Consider the following 15,727-nt stretch of genomic DNA (forward strand, 5'->3'; position numbering starts at 1 on the left):
CGGAGACGGGTCTGCGTAAAGACGTGACGGAGACGGGTCTGCGTAAAGACGTGACGGAGACGGGTCTGCGTAAAGACGTGACGGAGACGGGTCTGCGTAAAGATGTGACGGAGACGGGTCTGCTTAAAGACGTGATGGAGACGGGTCTGCGTAAAGACCTGATGGAGACGGGTCTGCTTAAAGATGTGACGGAGACGGGTCTGCGTAAAGACCTGATGGAGACGGGTCTGCGTAAAGACCTGATGGAGACGGGTCTGCGTAAAGACGTGACGGAGACGGGTCTGCGTAAAGACGTGACGGGGACGGGTCTGCGTAAAGACGTGACGGAGACGGGTCTGCTTAAAGACGTGATGGAGACGGGTCTGCGTAAAGACCTGATGGAGACGGGTCTGCGTAAAGACCTGATGGAGACGGGTCTGCTTAAAGATGTGACGGAGACGGGTCTGCGTAAAGACGTGATGGAGACGGGTCTGTGTAAAGATGTGATTGAGACGGGTCTGTGTGGACATGACAGTCTCTTTTGTCCTCTCTCTGTGATCAGCGAGCAGCAGATTAGGACGATCCTCCTGATTAAAGTCTGGTGTGTACACAGATCCTGAATCTGTTCTTACACAGTATTAAACCGTCTGAATGTTTCATCTGATTGTGAGAGCAGCGTGAAATACAAGAAAACACACAATCACAAAGAAAATGTTGATTTCTCAGAATCTGCAGGACACACACACACACACACACACACACAGATGAAGCTGTGTCAGGAGGAAGCGTCTTACTGTTTGCTCCCCTGTGGATAGATTATCTACTCTCCTCTGCTTTCTGCTTTTTCAGGTTCTCGTCTCACATTTCCTCTTCACCTTTCTCCTCTTTTCTTGTTTCGTCCTCACTCAGCTCCTCTCCTGTTTCCTCCTCCCCTCCCTCACTTCTGTCCTTCTATCCTCCCTTTTTTTTCTCCTCTCTTCTTTCTTGTCCTCTTATCTCCAAGCTCTCCTCTCCCGTCTGAAGCGCTGCAGCCTCACAGATCCTCATTTGATCATGTCGGAGCAGATATCGCAGACGGGACTGTGAAGTCCGGCTGCAGCCTCGGCGAGACAGAGTCGGGCTTTGAACAGACGGGCTGAATGAAACAAGATGGCCTCTGCTCTCAGGCTGAAAGCACAGCGAGGCTCTAATGGATGCAGATTTGATGGAGAGCTAAAAAGGATGAAGACGGAGACGAGGATGAGGAAGAAGGGCCATTTATTTGGATCAGAGAGGTGATGAGCAGGATCATCAGCTGTGGAGTGATTGTGTCTGAAGGGTCGGAGGACACAAACAACATGCTAATGATTTCAGGTCGTCTTCTGGGTGAATATCAACTCGGTCCGTTTGCATCTTCGGCCTCTCGTGACATCACATGAAAACGGTTCTGATTAACTCTATACAGACTCAGAATCAGAGCCGTGCATCTTTTTCACAGGCCAGGTTAATTCACCACAATCAGCTGATGTGCAGCGCTGCGTTGTGTTCACTCACTACAGCTTTTACATCATTCTCACAGTTTCATATCGCAGCAGTGTGAAGACACAACATGTCAAATCCTTTAACATTAAAACAGACTCACTACAGTTTAACAGAGCAAACAGACGAAGATCATCTGATGCTCAGATCTGTAATTAATTGATCAGGTGATCAACTTGAGCGTCAAACAAAGACTTATAGAGAAGAAAATCTTTTTCTTTGATCGATCTTCAAAACCCTCAAAAAACTGAACTAACATTATGAACTGAATGTGAAGAAACAAGATGTCTACTGAAGTTAGCATGCTTACAGCTAGTCTGTTAGCCCAGTTCACTCCCGAGTCTAATATAAACTCATAAATGTGAAGAAAGAAAATATTTTGACTCCTATTTTTATTAAACAGAAAAATCCAACCGTCCACCGTCTGAACTCAAGTTTCTGTCTCTGACTGAACTCAGACCAGTTTAATCTGCTCGTTAACTCATCGTCAGACTCACTTCATTCAGACTGAGTCACAGTCACCAGAACAGTTCTGTTTTGTCTCCACAGTCTCCTCTGGTTCGGTCCAAACAAATCTTCAGTTCACAGTAACATGAAGATATTCTGTCTCTACATGCTGATGATGTCCGACTCTCTCTCCCTCTGTTTTCTCCTGATGTGTCTTCTCGTTCCCAGAGTCACAGTCCTGGTCAGAGCTGCTGTAAATCACCTCTGTAGAGTAAATCACCTCTGTAGAGTAAATCACCTCTGTAGTGTAAATCACCTCTGCACTGTAAATCACCTCTGCACTGTAAATCACCTCTGTAGAGTAAATCACCTCTGTAGTGTAAATCACCTCTGTAGTGTAAATCACCTCTGTACTGTAAATCACCTCTGTGGTGTAAATCACCTCTGCACTGTAAATCACCTCTGCAGTGTAAATCACCTCTGCACTGTAAATCACCTCTGTAGAGTAAATCACCTCTGTAGTGTAAATCACCTCTGCAGAGTAAATCACCTCTGTACTGTAAATCACCTCTGTAGAGTAAATCACCTCTGTAGTGTAAATCACCTCTGTAGAGTAAATCACCTCTGTAGTGTAAATCACCTCTGCAGAGTAAATCACCTCTGCACTGTAAATCACCTCTGTAGTGTAAATCACCTCTGCACTGTAAATCACCTCTGTAGAGTAAATCACCTCTGTAGAGTAAATCACCTCTGTAGTGTAAATCACCTCTGTATTTTAAATCACCTCTGCACTGTAAATCACCTCTGTACTGTAAATCACCTCTGTTCTGTAAATCACCTCTGTAGTGAGTCCTCTGTCTTTACACTGACCTCTGTCGCTCTCAGAGTTCAGTCCAGTCTGCTGTCCAGGCGTCTTCACCAGGAGACCCCTGTGATCCAGACAAACTCGCAGTCCATGACGAACTGAGCCATGAGCAATTAGCTAACTGTAGCTAGCTATAGCCACGGACAGTTAGCACAAGAAGCAGCATTTGTCGGTTCCTCTGCTGATTCGCTGCCCGCTGTGTGTTCGGAGCTACCTTCAAATTCTGTCCATATTCTACAGATTAAACCTTTAAAACTCGGAGGCAGATAAGTTTCGAGTCTGCACAGTTCACTACTTCTGCAACTCGCTTTGTCACAAACACACACACACACACACACACACACACAGCTCCATATTCACAAACACTCTGTCACGCCTCGCCTTCCCCTCCAATCAATTTGCGACACTCTTGTCTGAAACATACTTTAATGTTCCAGCACTCTTTCTTCTGCCACTGCTATTTAACACACTTGTGTATTATCCTCTTATCTCCCCCTCCCTCCTCGCTCCCTCCATCTTGTTTCCTCTTTATCTGCTCAGAGCACTCGCAGCCTCTCTGACGGTGGATCTTCACATCATGCTTCCAGATTCCAGTAGACAGGTGATTTTGAGAGACGCGGACACAGTGCAAACAGCTTTAACAGACAGCACTGACTGCTGGGAAACACCACACACACACACACACGCACACACACGCACACACACACACACACACCCTTAATCCTGCACATATATAAGTATACGTGTGAAGATTGATGTCATGTTTTCAGCAATGTTATAGGTCGCACATTGGAAATAATTGAAATGTTACACACCACCTGCACCACTGCACACTCCACCTGTGTGTGTGTGTGTGTGTGTGTGTGTGTGTGTGTGTGAGATAGGAAGGGAACGTGCTTTTGAAGTTGCATTGGTTGCAGCTCTCCTGCTTTGAACATGTTTGTACTTGTGTTGTGTTAATCTGAGAGAGCACAACCCAATTTACGGAGCTGCGAGTCTATTTCACAGCTGTTTGACCACACGCACACACACACCCACAGAGAGTGTAAATGACGGTGTATCGCTCGGGGCTCCTGACATTTAAACACTCCTCAGAATTGCGTGTGAAGCGGACACACAGTCGGAGAAAGAGCGAGCGCGTTGTGCAGCAGCTCTAATGCAGTATGACCAATCAGTGAGCTGCTGATGGAGTGATGCGGCGAGGACGACGTGCTGAAACTGAACATCAGCTCACAATTTACATTTCATGTCTCCCAGGAATGTTTGTGTTTGTGTGTAATATGTTCATGTATGAGGCTGATGTGCAGCACGTGTCTCAGGTGAGGCTGCACAGATTTATACCAACATATTGAATATTCCATTATCAGGTAAATGATCGTTGCTCTTTCAATATAGAGCAAGGTAGTTTCTAGTCTGAAAACAAAGAGTTAAATGTCTGAAGTCAGGTCTGAAAGGTCCATGACATCAAATTAAATCATTAAGCTCCCACAATTTAAAGGTGCAGTATGTAAGATCTGGCCACTGGTCACATCATACTCAAAACAACCAGGGGTTAACATTCTACCAGAGGAAATGCTAACTGCTGCTAATGATTAGCTGCGTTGGCCGTGCAGCTAGAGTACTGCGGGAGTGTTGGTGCTACACTGCTAGCTTTGGACCGGGGCAAGCCAAAGCTAGCAGGTTAGCATGCTAACTTCATACATGTTACTTCACATTCTGTTGATCACTGTTGTGATTCTTACATATCACACCTTTAAAGGTGGAATATGGAATATGAGCTGAATGCCGCCATCTAGTGTCTCAAGATCGTAGTCGCGACAACAAAAAGGTAATTCCAGCGGTCGGGTTGCCAGGTTTGGACAGGGCAGGAGGATTGAGCCGCCTCCGTTTCCTCCGTTTACTGCTGGGTGTGGAGGTCGATGGGTCACGATCAGTATTCTCATATCTAGGATCAACGTGATATAATGAAAATAAGTATCGCAGAGGAGTTTGACCGACAGGTAACGTTAGCTAAGTTAGCAAGCGAGTTAGCTTACCGATCCAGGAGAAAGTTCGCCATATCCGCGTGCGTTTTGTTGCCGTGGAAATCCTTTACCTGAGTCCATCGAGCGTATGGTTCACCGATATTTACTCTGGTTTTTGCTCTTCTCCGGTCACTCAGCTGCTGGGACAGATAACGCACCGTTCGCTGGGGCTCTGAAGAGCTTGCAGACTCCGCCATTTTACCCAGTGTCAGCCGAGCTGTGCCGAGCTGTGCCGAGGTTGCGAAATTGGCAACCCGCAATGCCGGCCGCTATTTGGCTGGTACGATGTAAACAGGAAGTCATTGTCGAACCCGTCAAAATTTCTTAAATTATTTCAGACTAAATATAATTTTCAAGGAAACGCATTACTTTTAATCTGCGCCCCTCTAAACGCCCCGTGGATGTATTATTTTTGAAAAAATATAGCTTTTAATAAGCATATTACATATTCAACCTTTAATTGTGAAGCTCTTGATGTGTTGACAACAGTTAGCGGTTGCTAACGAGTGTCTGAATGAGACTACAGAGGTTGTCGGGGACATTAAACGTCCTCACAGTGAACACGGAGACTCATCTACTCACTAGTCCGTCTTTACAGGCCACTTTAGTTACACACTGTTCTAACTCTGACTTTACAACTTGTACATTGATCAGTTTATAGAAAACCTGGATAGTTATTGTGCAGTAAGACTCTTAGTGGTGGAGACGTTTCAGTCATGTGACCGTGATGTCGTCTGTTTGTACATTAGCATTAGCATTAGCTTCTTACTGCTACACAGTTAATTGTAGTATTGTCTAGAAATAAACCACACGTGCTTCATGTTATCACAGCCGCCAGAATAACATGTTGGTATTAAACATCACTGATACGATAAGTTTACCAATAAGTCTTGTATCAGGTTCAGGTATCAGGAGATCATCACTGAGGTGGCGTTGATCTACGATAGCCGCAGTTTGGATGTGTGCCGTATAAATGAACAGTTTTCTATGTTCTTACTTGAAGTCTTTGCTTCACACATCGTCCCTGTCTGAGTTTTTGTCTGTCAGTTGTTCAGATTTCGTCGTCTGACCACATCAGGGGGATTTCAGCTCACATGTGGAAACAGTGACACTCAGGAACTGAAGGCCCGTCATGATGTCCTGTCCTCCGTCGAGGGCCCGGCTCAGACCGGACCTCGTCACCTCAAAGAGTCTGAGTGTTTGAAAGCGTCAGGGACTCGTCTCTGTGATTTCTTTGATGCGTCTGTGTTCCCACATGTTCACAACAGATCTGTGACTTTAGAAACACTGTCACCGCTGATCACACGGCGCTCTGTGAACAGACACTTTCAGCGACCTCGAGACGGCCGAGCTCTGGAGACGACCGGCTCAAACAGTCAGTCACAGACGACGGATCAAAGTTTGGACTAACGCAGCGGCGAGGAAACAAAGTCCAGCTGTTAGACTCTGAAAAGACTTTACGAAGAGATGATGAAACTCAAAACTCTCTGACATCATCAAGAGACATACAAACAACTCTTCCTCTCAAACACCAGGTGAGCAGAACGAACCTGCTGCACCTGAACGCCTCAGTCACACCTCGTCTTATCAATCCATCTTCTGCCGATCAATAGAATGAAAACCCAGCTGCTGATCTCTGGTCAGCAGTTTAATAATCAAACATGAAGACACTCATAGCTCAACGTTGACTCCGCCCTCCAAACACAGTGTCCAACACCAGTTCAGATGACATCACCATGACATCACTCTGACATCATCATTTCCTCCTGCAGAGCCTCAGTCTGACCCTCCTGTCTAACGAAGGTGTGTGTGTGTGTGTGTGTGTGTGTGTGGACGTGGACGATAAGTCGATAATGAAATGAATGGAGGTTATCTCTCTCTGACCAGTCTGCAGAGGCACAGGAGGATTCTGGACGGAAAACAGGTTCTCATGAAAGGACCGCTTCACACACACACCAAACACACACACACAGACACACACACACACACGTTATTACAAAGACAAGCATTCACAGATGGAGCGAGCGGGTCGAGCTGCTCACTTCATCTTAATCAGCGGGGGAGCTGCGAGGATTTGTATTCTTGTTGGTAATCCCCCGACACATCCAGAGACCATCGCTCACTGCTGCTGCAACCTTGATAAGTGTGTGTTAGTCTGTGCAATCTCCCGCAACACACACACACACACACACACACACACACACACACACACACACACACACGGCAGCAGTACCTGAGATGATGGAGGCGTGTCGGAACTCCTCTGAGAAGTGGATCGGCTCGTAGGGAGACGTCTCGTAGAACTCTTCCCCTGAAAGACAACAAACACAGAAAGTGTTCACACAAACACACAAACACACAAACACACAACATCAGGCTGTCTGTGGTTCTGTTTCATTTCAGCTCTAAAAACACTCTGGAGACAGAAAGAGAACGATTACAGCAGGAGGCGTTCTGAATGTCTGAGACTGTTTATCATGAGAACACCTCCTGCTGAACAGTGAGGAGGAGATGCTCCCTCTGCACCTCCTCCTCAGTGTTCAGCAGGAGGTGCAGAGGGAGCACCTCCTCCTCAGTGTTCAGCAGGAGGTGCAGAGGGAGCACCTCCTCCTCAGTGTTCAGCAGGAGGTGCAGAGGGAGCAGCTCCTCCTCAGTGTTCAGCAGGAGGTGCAGAGGGAGCAGCTCCTCCTCAGTGTTCAGCAGGAGGTGCAGAGGGAGCATCTCCTCCTCAGTGTTCAGCAGGAGGTGCAGAGGGAGCAGCTCCTCCTCAGTGTTCAGCAGGAGGTGCAGAGGGAGCAGCTCCTCCTCAGTGTTCAGCAGGAGGTGCAGAGGGAGCAGCTCCTCCTCGGTGTTCAGCAGGAGGTGCAGAGGGACAGTGACGTGACGGGAGGTGCAGGTGTCGTTTAAACAGGACTCAGTTATCACACTTTGAACCCGACTGAGTCCAAACTCCTCCTGAGCCTGAGCCTGAGCACTGAGCCTGAGCACTGAGCCTGAGCCTGAGCACTGAGCCTGAGCACTGAGCCTGAGCCTGAGCACTGAGCCTGAGCACTGAGCCTGAGCACTGAGCCTGAGCCTGAGCACTGAGCCTGAGCACTGAGCCTGAGCCTGAGCCTGAGCCTGAGCACTGAGCCTGAGCACTGAGCACTGAGCACTGAGCCTGAGCCTGAGCACTGAGCACTGAGCCTGAGCACTGAGCCTGAGCACTGAGCACTGAGCCTGAGCACTGAGCCTGAGCACTGAGCACTGAGCACTGAGCCTGAGCCTGAGCACTGAGCCTGAGCACTGAGCCTGAGCACTGAGCCTGAGCACTGAGCCTGAGCCTGAGCACTGAGCCTGAGCACTGAGCCTGAGCACACCGACACAGAGACACATTTAAAGATTCACTGTGAGAGAATCTCCACGCTCTGAAGTTTCTTCAGAACCGCAGAGATCCAGAATCATCATCGTCTGCTGATCCACGTCCTCGCTGCCAACAGGAGCTGACGGCCAGCGAGACGAGACGAAAACAAACAGATGAAACTGAAGATCCAAGAACATGAGGAGATTATCTCAGAACAGACGAGTCCAAGAAACATGATTCATGTTGCAGCATCTGTATTTGTAGTATGAAGCTCAACATGTTTCCATTCAGTCCTGCTGACTGAATAACAATATTATCATAATCTCAGTCATTATGTGCTGCAGAGCGTCAGAGGAGCAGATCTCCATCACTGACCCTGACAGTCATATCATCTCCAGATCTGTCCTGCAGTCTGTCACCAGCCGAGTGCTTCCTCTGCTTTGATGGTAAATAAATCAGATATGAGTGTCGGAGGTGAAGAGAGTCTGAACCACACACACACACACACACACACACACACACACACACACAGAAGATCACCGTCAGATAATCAGGTGAAGTCACAAACAAAAGATCTTGACTGGATTATTCCACCATGTTATCACATGTTATTAACATGATAATGAAGATCGTCTCCACTGATTATCAGTCTGGGAGAATAAATCCCTGATGCATCTTTTCTATCAGTCATGGCCCATAAACACCATCTGTATGTCATATTGTATATATCTAAAGCTCAGACAGGTTGTTCATGTCGACACTGTGGTCATTCTGTCTGTTAACGCTCATCATGCTGCTCATGTCGTTGACGCTTCGGCCGCTCAGAGTTTGAACGTCGACTCATAAAAGCTGCGACTGGAACTCCCAGTGAAGCGGAAACAGGCACGAGAATCTAATGAGCTCAATTTGTGCGATAGCTGAGACGCCACGCATCACTTCGAGTCCTCAGAAACAACCTGCCGAGCGTGAAGAAGATCTGACGAAGAGTTTCTGAGATGTTTCTAATCCGTCTGAACAACCAGCTGCACGTGTTGAAGGATGATTTAGTTAATGAACATTTAGGACTTATTACGGCATCATAATGTGTTATAAACCAATAATCACATGTTTATTTAGAGGATCAGTGTGGAGAGTGTTTCTGTTTCATCTTTATAAAAAGCTCCTCTCCTAATTTAATTCCCCCCGAGCTGCAGCGCGGCGCTGCAGTCTGAACACGCGTTTGCAAAGTGACTCCAGAAATACTAAATGTGGCGTTGACGCACGAGCTTAGCATCGACTGAACCGCGGCTGATCAAAGAGCTTGTTTTCTTTTTACCTTTAACAGGAAATGGACGGAGGATTACGGCAGATTGCTCCCAGCAGCCAACATTTCCTTTATCCTGCAGGTAAACACTCAGCAGCGAGTGGCTTATTCACACGGCACTCAGACGCTGCTTGACATTTTCATTGGCGTCTCCGGGAACACGGTGTGCCGTGCCAGCACCTCCAGACCCGCTGCCTCTGTTCATCTACACTTTCTGTCTTTAATCTTTGCTCCACACATTCGGATGCCAACAAACTCGAGTGCTGATTTATTAAAGTTTCTCTGTAATCATCTGCCACCGTGAGCATTTGTCTGGCATTTAGCAGCGACGCGCCCTCCTGCTGCTGCTGACAGAGCTGAGATCATCACATCCTGCAGAGCTGCAGCTCGCTCGCTCTCACACGCTGAAATAAAACTTCACGAGCGGCCGACAAACAAACAGTCGGACCTGAGAACGTCCACTGTGCTGAGAGAGGACAGACGTCTCCAGAGGAAGGGTTTGTGTCGTGTCGGGGTTTTGAAGCAGCAGCGTCTCTAAATAAATGCAGGATACGAGAGCGCTCCGTCTATTTTTGGCGGTGTGGTAATGTCCATAGATTGGTGCTGAGGGGAGATGAAAGGAGGCGACGGCAGGAGTGCTGCTCTGTGTCTGCAATTACTGGCAGCAGCCACATTTGCAGAAGCTGCTTTCTGCGTTGTTAAGATGAGGAGAAGCAGCTCGGCCTCCTGGGAGTTTAGTCCAGGTCGGATGATTCTGCAGCTCACGGTTGTGTTGTGACCTTGAAGTGGAGATGTGGAGGGTGACGGAGCAGAGGTGGAGGTGCTGCACTCACATTTAGTCTGACTGCTGAGAGAGTCGGCGCACATTAAACCACAACCTCGTGAATCACTGAGCAGATGTGAGACGTGGGCAGCTGGTCCCAGGTCAGCCAGCAGCTCCACTCCAGGTTCATGTGTGAGTGACAGAATCCATCAGCAGGAAAACAACCAACATGGAGACGAGCACGAAACAAAGAGCTCAGACTCTGGAAACGAAGCCATGCACAGAAGCAGAAAATGACCAGAGATTGTTGTTGCAGCTGCAGTAGAACTGTGAGGTTCTGATCCGGAGGCCCGTGTGACTGTGTGGTGCAGCGCTGACATCATCATGTGATGCGTGTGTGTGTGCTCATTTAAATGTTCTGCTCAGCCGTACGGTAACGATCACACACCTGAAGGTTAATTATCACAGACATGTTCTTCAATTAGGAGCCACCTTGAAACCACGAGAGTGTGGCGGCGTGTGTGTGTGTGTGTGTGTGTGTGTGTGTGTCAAGGTGTGTCAAGGTGTGTGTGTGTGTGTGTGAGTGTGTGGACTGGTAATCCAGCCTGAGGGTGGGGTTGGGGGTGGAGGTGATGATAAACACGCAAGATGTTTATGTATGAAGCTGTAACAGAGGTTTAACCTGCAGGCATGAACACACACACACACACACACACACGTGCACACACACACACACACACACACACACAGTGACGGGAGTGTTTTGACTGTTAAACTTGTGTTTTCTCTCCGTGTGCAGAACCTCCCGTCACGTCATCGTCTCTGATGAGGTTCTGACAGACTCCAGTATTCAGTTACTCTGCTCGGGTCCGACTGAAAACCAGCCAGTTCTGACCCGTTATTAAACACATGGAGACGGTCCAAGTGGACCTGAGAATATGCAGATTCCAGCTCCAGGTGAAGCTCCTGGCGCGGTCCTGCTCTCCCCACAGAGTCCGTTTGGCAGCTGTGGTTGTAATAACGCCTCCTTCCTTCTGCTCACAGACACATGATGTGGACGTGATATGCCGCGTCTGGTACAAATGTCACCCTCGCTGTGGTTCACAGAAGCGTTCACTGCTAACATCGTTTCCTGGCTGAAACTCTGAAACTCTGCAGGAGAGAATCATCATGCAGATCTGCTGAAACACACAGACGACGTCTTCAGTCACTCTGAGTGGAAGGAAAACACTTCAGTGTGTTTTACATCATGTGAGGACGCCGTGCTGCACTGCAGCGCCTCAAACACACATCTGCATACGTGTGTTTTCCCTGCTGGCATGTAGAAACTGTGTGTGTGTGTGTGTGTGTGTGTGTGTGTGTGTGTCAAGGTGTGTGTAATAAGCTGAATTTGAGGAATCACAAAGTGCTTAGTTGCACTCCTCCCTGCTGCTCCTCTCGCCTTTCACTCCCGTTTAATTATTACTGACAGAGGAGAGAAGGAGTGTGTCCGCCCGCTGAAGCCGCCGCCGCCGCTGCCGCCGCCACGCACATCCTCCATGTTGCATCCTGTCAGAACCGCTTTGTGTCAGTTTACCAACTCCTCATCTCTCTTCTCTCTTCCTTCATCTTTGCTCTAATTATAAAAAACAATATGTTAAAGTTCTGAGTTACGGGTTCCTCGTATCAGCAGCTTTACGGAGCGTTAACGTCTGGTTCAGCTCATTTTCAGAATAAAAGCTGCAAAGCTGCTTCACACCTGCTGAGCAGCAAACTGCAGACAGAACCACAGACAGAACCACAGATAGAACTACAGACAGAACAGCAGACAGAACCGCAGACAGAACCGCAGACAGAACAGCAGACAGAACCGCAGGCAGAACCGCAGACAGAACCACAGACAGAACTACAGGCAGAACCGCAGACAGAACCACAGACAGAACTACAGGCAGAACCGCAGACAGAACAGCAGACAGAACCGCAGACAGAACCGCAGACAGAACCGCAGGCAGAACCGCAGGCAGAACCGCAGACAGAACCGCAGACAGAACAGCAGGCAGAACCGCAGGCAGAACCGCAGGCAGAACCGCAGACAGAACCGCAGACAGAACCGCAGGCAGAACAGCAGACAGAACCACAGACAGAACAGCAGACAGAACCGCAGACAGAACCACAGACAGAACAGCAGACAGAACCGCAGACAGAACAGCAGACAGAACCACAGACAGAACTACAGACAGAACAGCAGACAGAACAGCAGACAGAACAGCAGACAGAACCGCAGACAGAACAGCAGACAGAACCGCAGACAGAACCACAGACAGAACCACAGACAGAACAGCAGACAGAACCGCAGACAGAACCGCAGGCAGAACAGCAGACAGAACAGCAGACAGAACCGCAGACAGAACCACAGACAGAACAGCAAACAGAACCGCAGACAGAACCGCAGACAGAACCTCAGACAGAACAGCAGACAGAACCGCAGACAGAACAGCAGACAGAACCGCAGACAGAACCGCAGACAGAACAGCAGACAGAACCGCAGACAGAACCGCAGACAGAACAGCAGACAGAACCGCAGACAGAACCGCAGACAGAACCGCAGACAGAACAGCAGACAGAACAGCAGACAGAACAGCAGACAGAACCGCAGACAGAACAGCAGACAGAACAGCAGACAGAACCGCAGACAGAACAGCAGACAGAACCGCAGACAGAACAGCAGACAGAACAGCAGACAGAACAGCAGACAGAACCACAGACAGAACAGCAGACAGAACCGCAGACAGAACCGCAGACAGAACAGCAGACAGAACCGCAGACAGAACCGCAGACAGAACAGCAGACAGAACCGCAGACAGAACCGCAGACAGAACAGCAGACAGAACCGCAGACAGAACCGCAGACAGAACAGCAGACAGAACAGCAGACAGAACAGCAGACAGAACCGCAGACAGAACAGCAGACAGAACCGCAGACAGAACAGCAGACAGAACAGCAGACAGAACCACAGACAGAACAGCAGACAGAACAGCAGACAGAACCGCAGACAGAACAGCAGACAGAACCGCAGACAGAACAGCAGACAGAACAGCAGACAGAACCGCAGACAGAACAGCAGACAGAACCGCAGACAGAACCGCAGACAGAACCGCAGACAGAACAGCAGACAGAACAGCAGACAGAACAGCAGACAGAACAGCAGACAGAACCGCAGACAGAACAGCAGACAGAACCGCAGACAGAACCGCAGACAGAACAGCAGGCAGAACAGCAGACAGAACCGCAGACAGAACAGCAGACAGAACAGCAGACAGAACAGCAGACAGAACCGCAGACAGAACAGCAGACAGAACAGCAGACAGAACCGCAGACAGAACGCAGGCAGAACCGCAGGCAGAACCGCAGGCAGAACCGCAGGCAGAACCGCAGACAGAACCGCAGGCAGAACCGCAGGCAGAACCGCAGACAGAACCGCAGACAGAACCGCAGACAGAACAGCAGACAGAACCGCAGACAGAACAGCAGACAGAACAGCAGACAGAACAGCAGGCAGAACCGCAGACAGAACCGCAGACAGAACAGCAGACAGAACCGCAGACAGAACAGCAGACAGAACAGCAGGCAGAACAGCAGACAGAACCGCAGACAGAACAGCAGACAGAACCGCAGACAGAACCGCAGGCAGAACAGCAGACAGAACCGCAGGCAGAACCGCAGACAGAACCGCAGACAGAACAGCAGGCAGAACCGCAGGCAGAACCGCAGACAGAACAGCAGACAGAACAGCAGACAGAACCGCAGACAGAACCGCAGGCAGAACAGCAGGCAGAACAGCAGGCAGAACCGCAGACAGAACCGCAGACAGAACCGCAGACAGAACCGCAGACAGAACAGCAGACAGAACAGCAGGCAGAACCGCAGGCAGAACAGCAGACAGAACCGCAGACAGAACAGCAGACAGAACCGCAGACAGAACCGCAGACAGAACAGCAGACAGAACAGCAGACAGAACAGCAGACAGAACAGCAGACAGAACCGCAGGCAGAACAGCAGGCAGAACAGCAGACAGAACCGCAGACAGAACCGCAGACAGAACCGCAGACAGAACAGCAGACAGAACAGCAGACAGAACAGCAGACAGAACAGCAGGCAGAACAGCAGGCAGAACCGCAGGCAGAACCGCAGGCAGAACAGCAGACAGAACAGCAGACAGAACAGCAGACAGAACAGCAGACAGAACAGCAGACAGAACAGCAGACAGAACCGCAGACAGAACAGCAGACAGAACAGCAGACAGAACCGCAGACAGAACAGCAGACAGAACTACAGACAGAACCGCTGAGAGAAGAGCTGGTGAACAGTGACGTGTTCAGCAGCTACAGAGATGTTTGGACTCAAAACCATCAGCTGACACGAGAAGAATCAGATCTGGAATCAGCCCAGTCAACAGAATAAAATGTTGAGGTTGTTTTCTGCAAACCAGTGCTGGTTCTGGACCAGTTTTAATAGGGGGGCCCGCTTTTTGTTGGGGGGCACATTCAACCCGGGAGAAAATACAGAACCTTCATTCAGAGAAGAGATACTGTGTTTACAATTTCAACATTTGATTGTGTAGTAAACTGCTGAGTCACTTTATTTCCATCGTTCCTTTCAGCACAGAATCACTGCAAGAAATCTGTTATTGTGTAACTGATGCAGAGTCTCTGTCGGGGGCCACAGGGGGCCCGGACTCAGAGGTACAGCTGGACCCTCTCTAGAACCGCCCCTGCTGAAAACACAGATCAGTGATATTTCTACATTTCATGAAGCTCGTCTTCATCAGAACATACAGTGTGTGTGTGTGTGTGTGAGTGTGTGAGTGTGTGTGTGTGTGATGGGGGCTGAGAGAACGAGGGAATAAGATTTGTTTACTTTATCCTTAATGAACACACACACACACACACACACACACGCACACACACACACACACACGCACGCACGCACACACACACACACACACACACACACAACTGAGCACAGCCAGAGAAGAAACTGAAAATAATTTCAGCCCTAATCACTGTAATTAGTGTGTTTGTGTGTGTGTGTGTGTGTGTGTGTGTGGTGTGAGTGTGTGTGTGTGTGTGTGTGAGTGTGTGTGTGTGTGTGTGTGTGTGTGTGTGTGAGTGTGTGTGTGTGTGTGTGTGTGTGTGTGTGTGTGTGCACTGAGCCATATGTGCTGTTGTTTTGCTACATAAAGGTGCTTCTCATTAACACAAATCTCTTCATAAAGTTCATTAAACATCATCTGCCACTTTTTCATTTTCATGGAAGCAAATTAAAGCTGTGAAGGATTTAAATCTTACAGGAAGCTGAGAGCTGAGTATCTGTTCATACCAGCTCTGAAGGAGGAGGAGGAGGAGGTGAAGGAGGAGGAGGAGGTGAGGAGGAGGAGGAGGAGGAGGTGGAGGTTGAGAAGGAGGAGGAGGAGGTGGAGGTGGAGGAGGTGGAGGTTGAGAAGGAG

The 15,727-nt window shown here is 48.9% G+C and overlaps 2 protein-coding genes across 2 annotated transcripts in view; one reads left to right on the plus strand and one right to left on the minus strand.

The window, feature by feature from the left end:
* LOC115577860 (GDNF family receptor alpha-2-like) overlaps window positions 1–10,346 on the minus strand; it is a 58,234-nt gene extending 47,888 nt beyond the window's left edge. The window contains exons 1-3 of the mRNA XM_030410744.1: window positions 10,033–10,346; window positions 9,492–9,583; window positions 7,067–7,144 (exon numbers count right to left, since the gene is read on the minus strand). Of these exons, the coding sequence (XP_030266604.1) occupies window positions 7,067–7,144; window positions 9,492–9,583; window positions 10,033–10,346 (484 nt within the window). The remainder of the gene's footprint in view (window positions 1–7,066; window positions 7,145–9,491; window positions 9,584–10,032) is intronic.
* The window catches only part of LOC115577859 (GDNF family receptor alpha-2-like), a 148,213-nt gene that overhangs the window by 71,449 nt on the left and 61,037 nt on the right, over window positions 1–15,727 (plus strand). The gene's annotated exons all lie outside the window — the stretch shown is intronic.

Source organism: Sparus aurata, unplaced genomic scaffold (assembly GCF_900880675.1).
Source record: "Sparus aurata unplaced genomic scaffold, fSpaAur1.1, whole genome shotgun sequence".
NCBI lineage: Eukaryota > Metazoa > Chordata > Actinopteri > Spariformes > Sparidae > Sparus > Sparus aurata.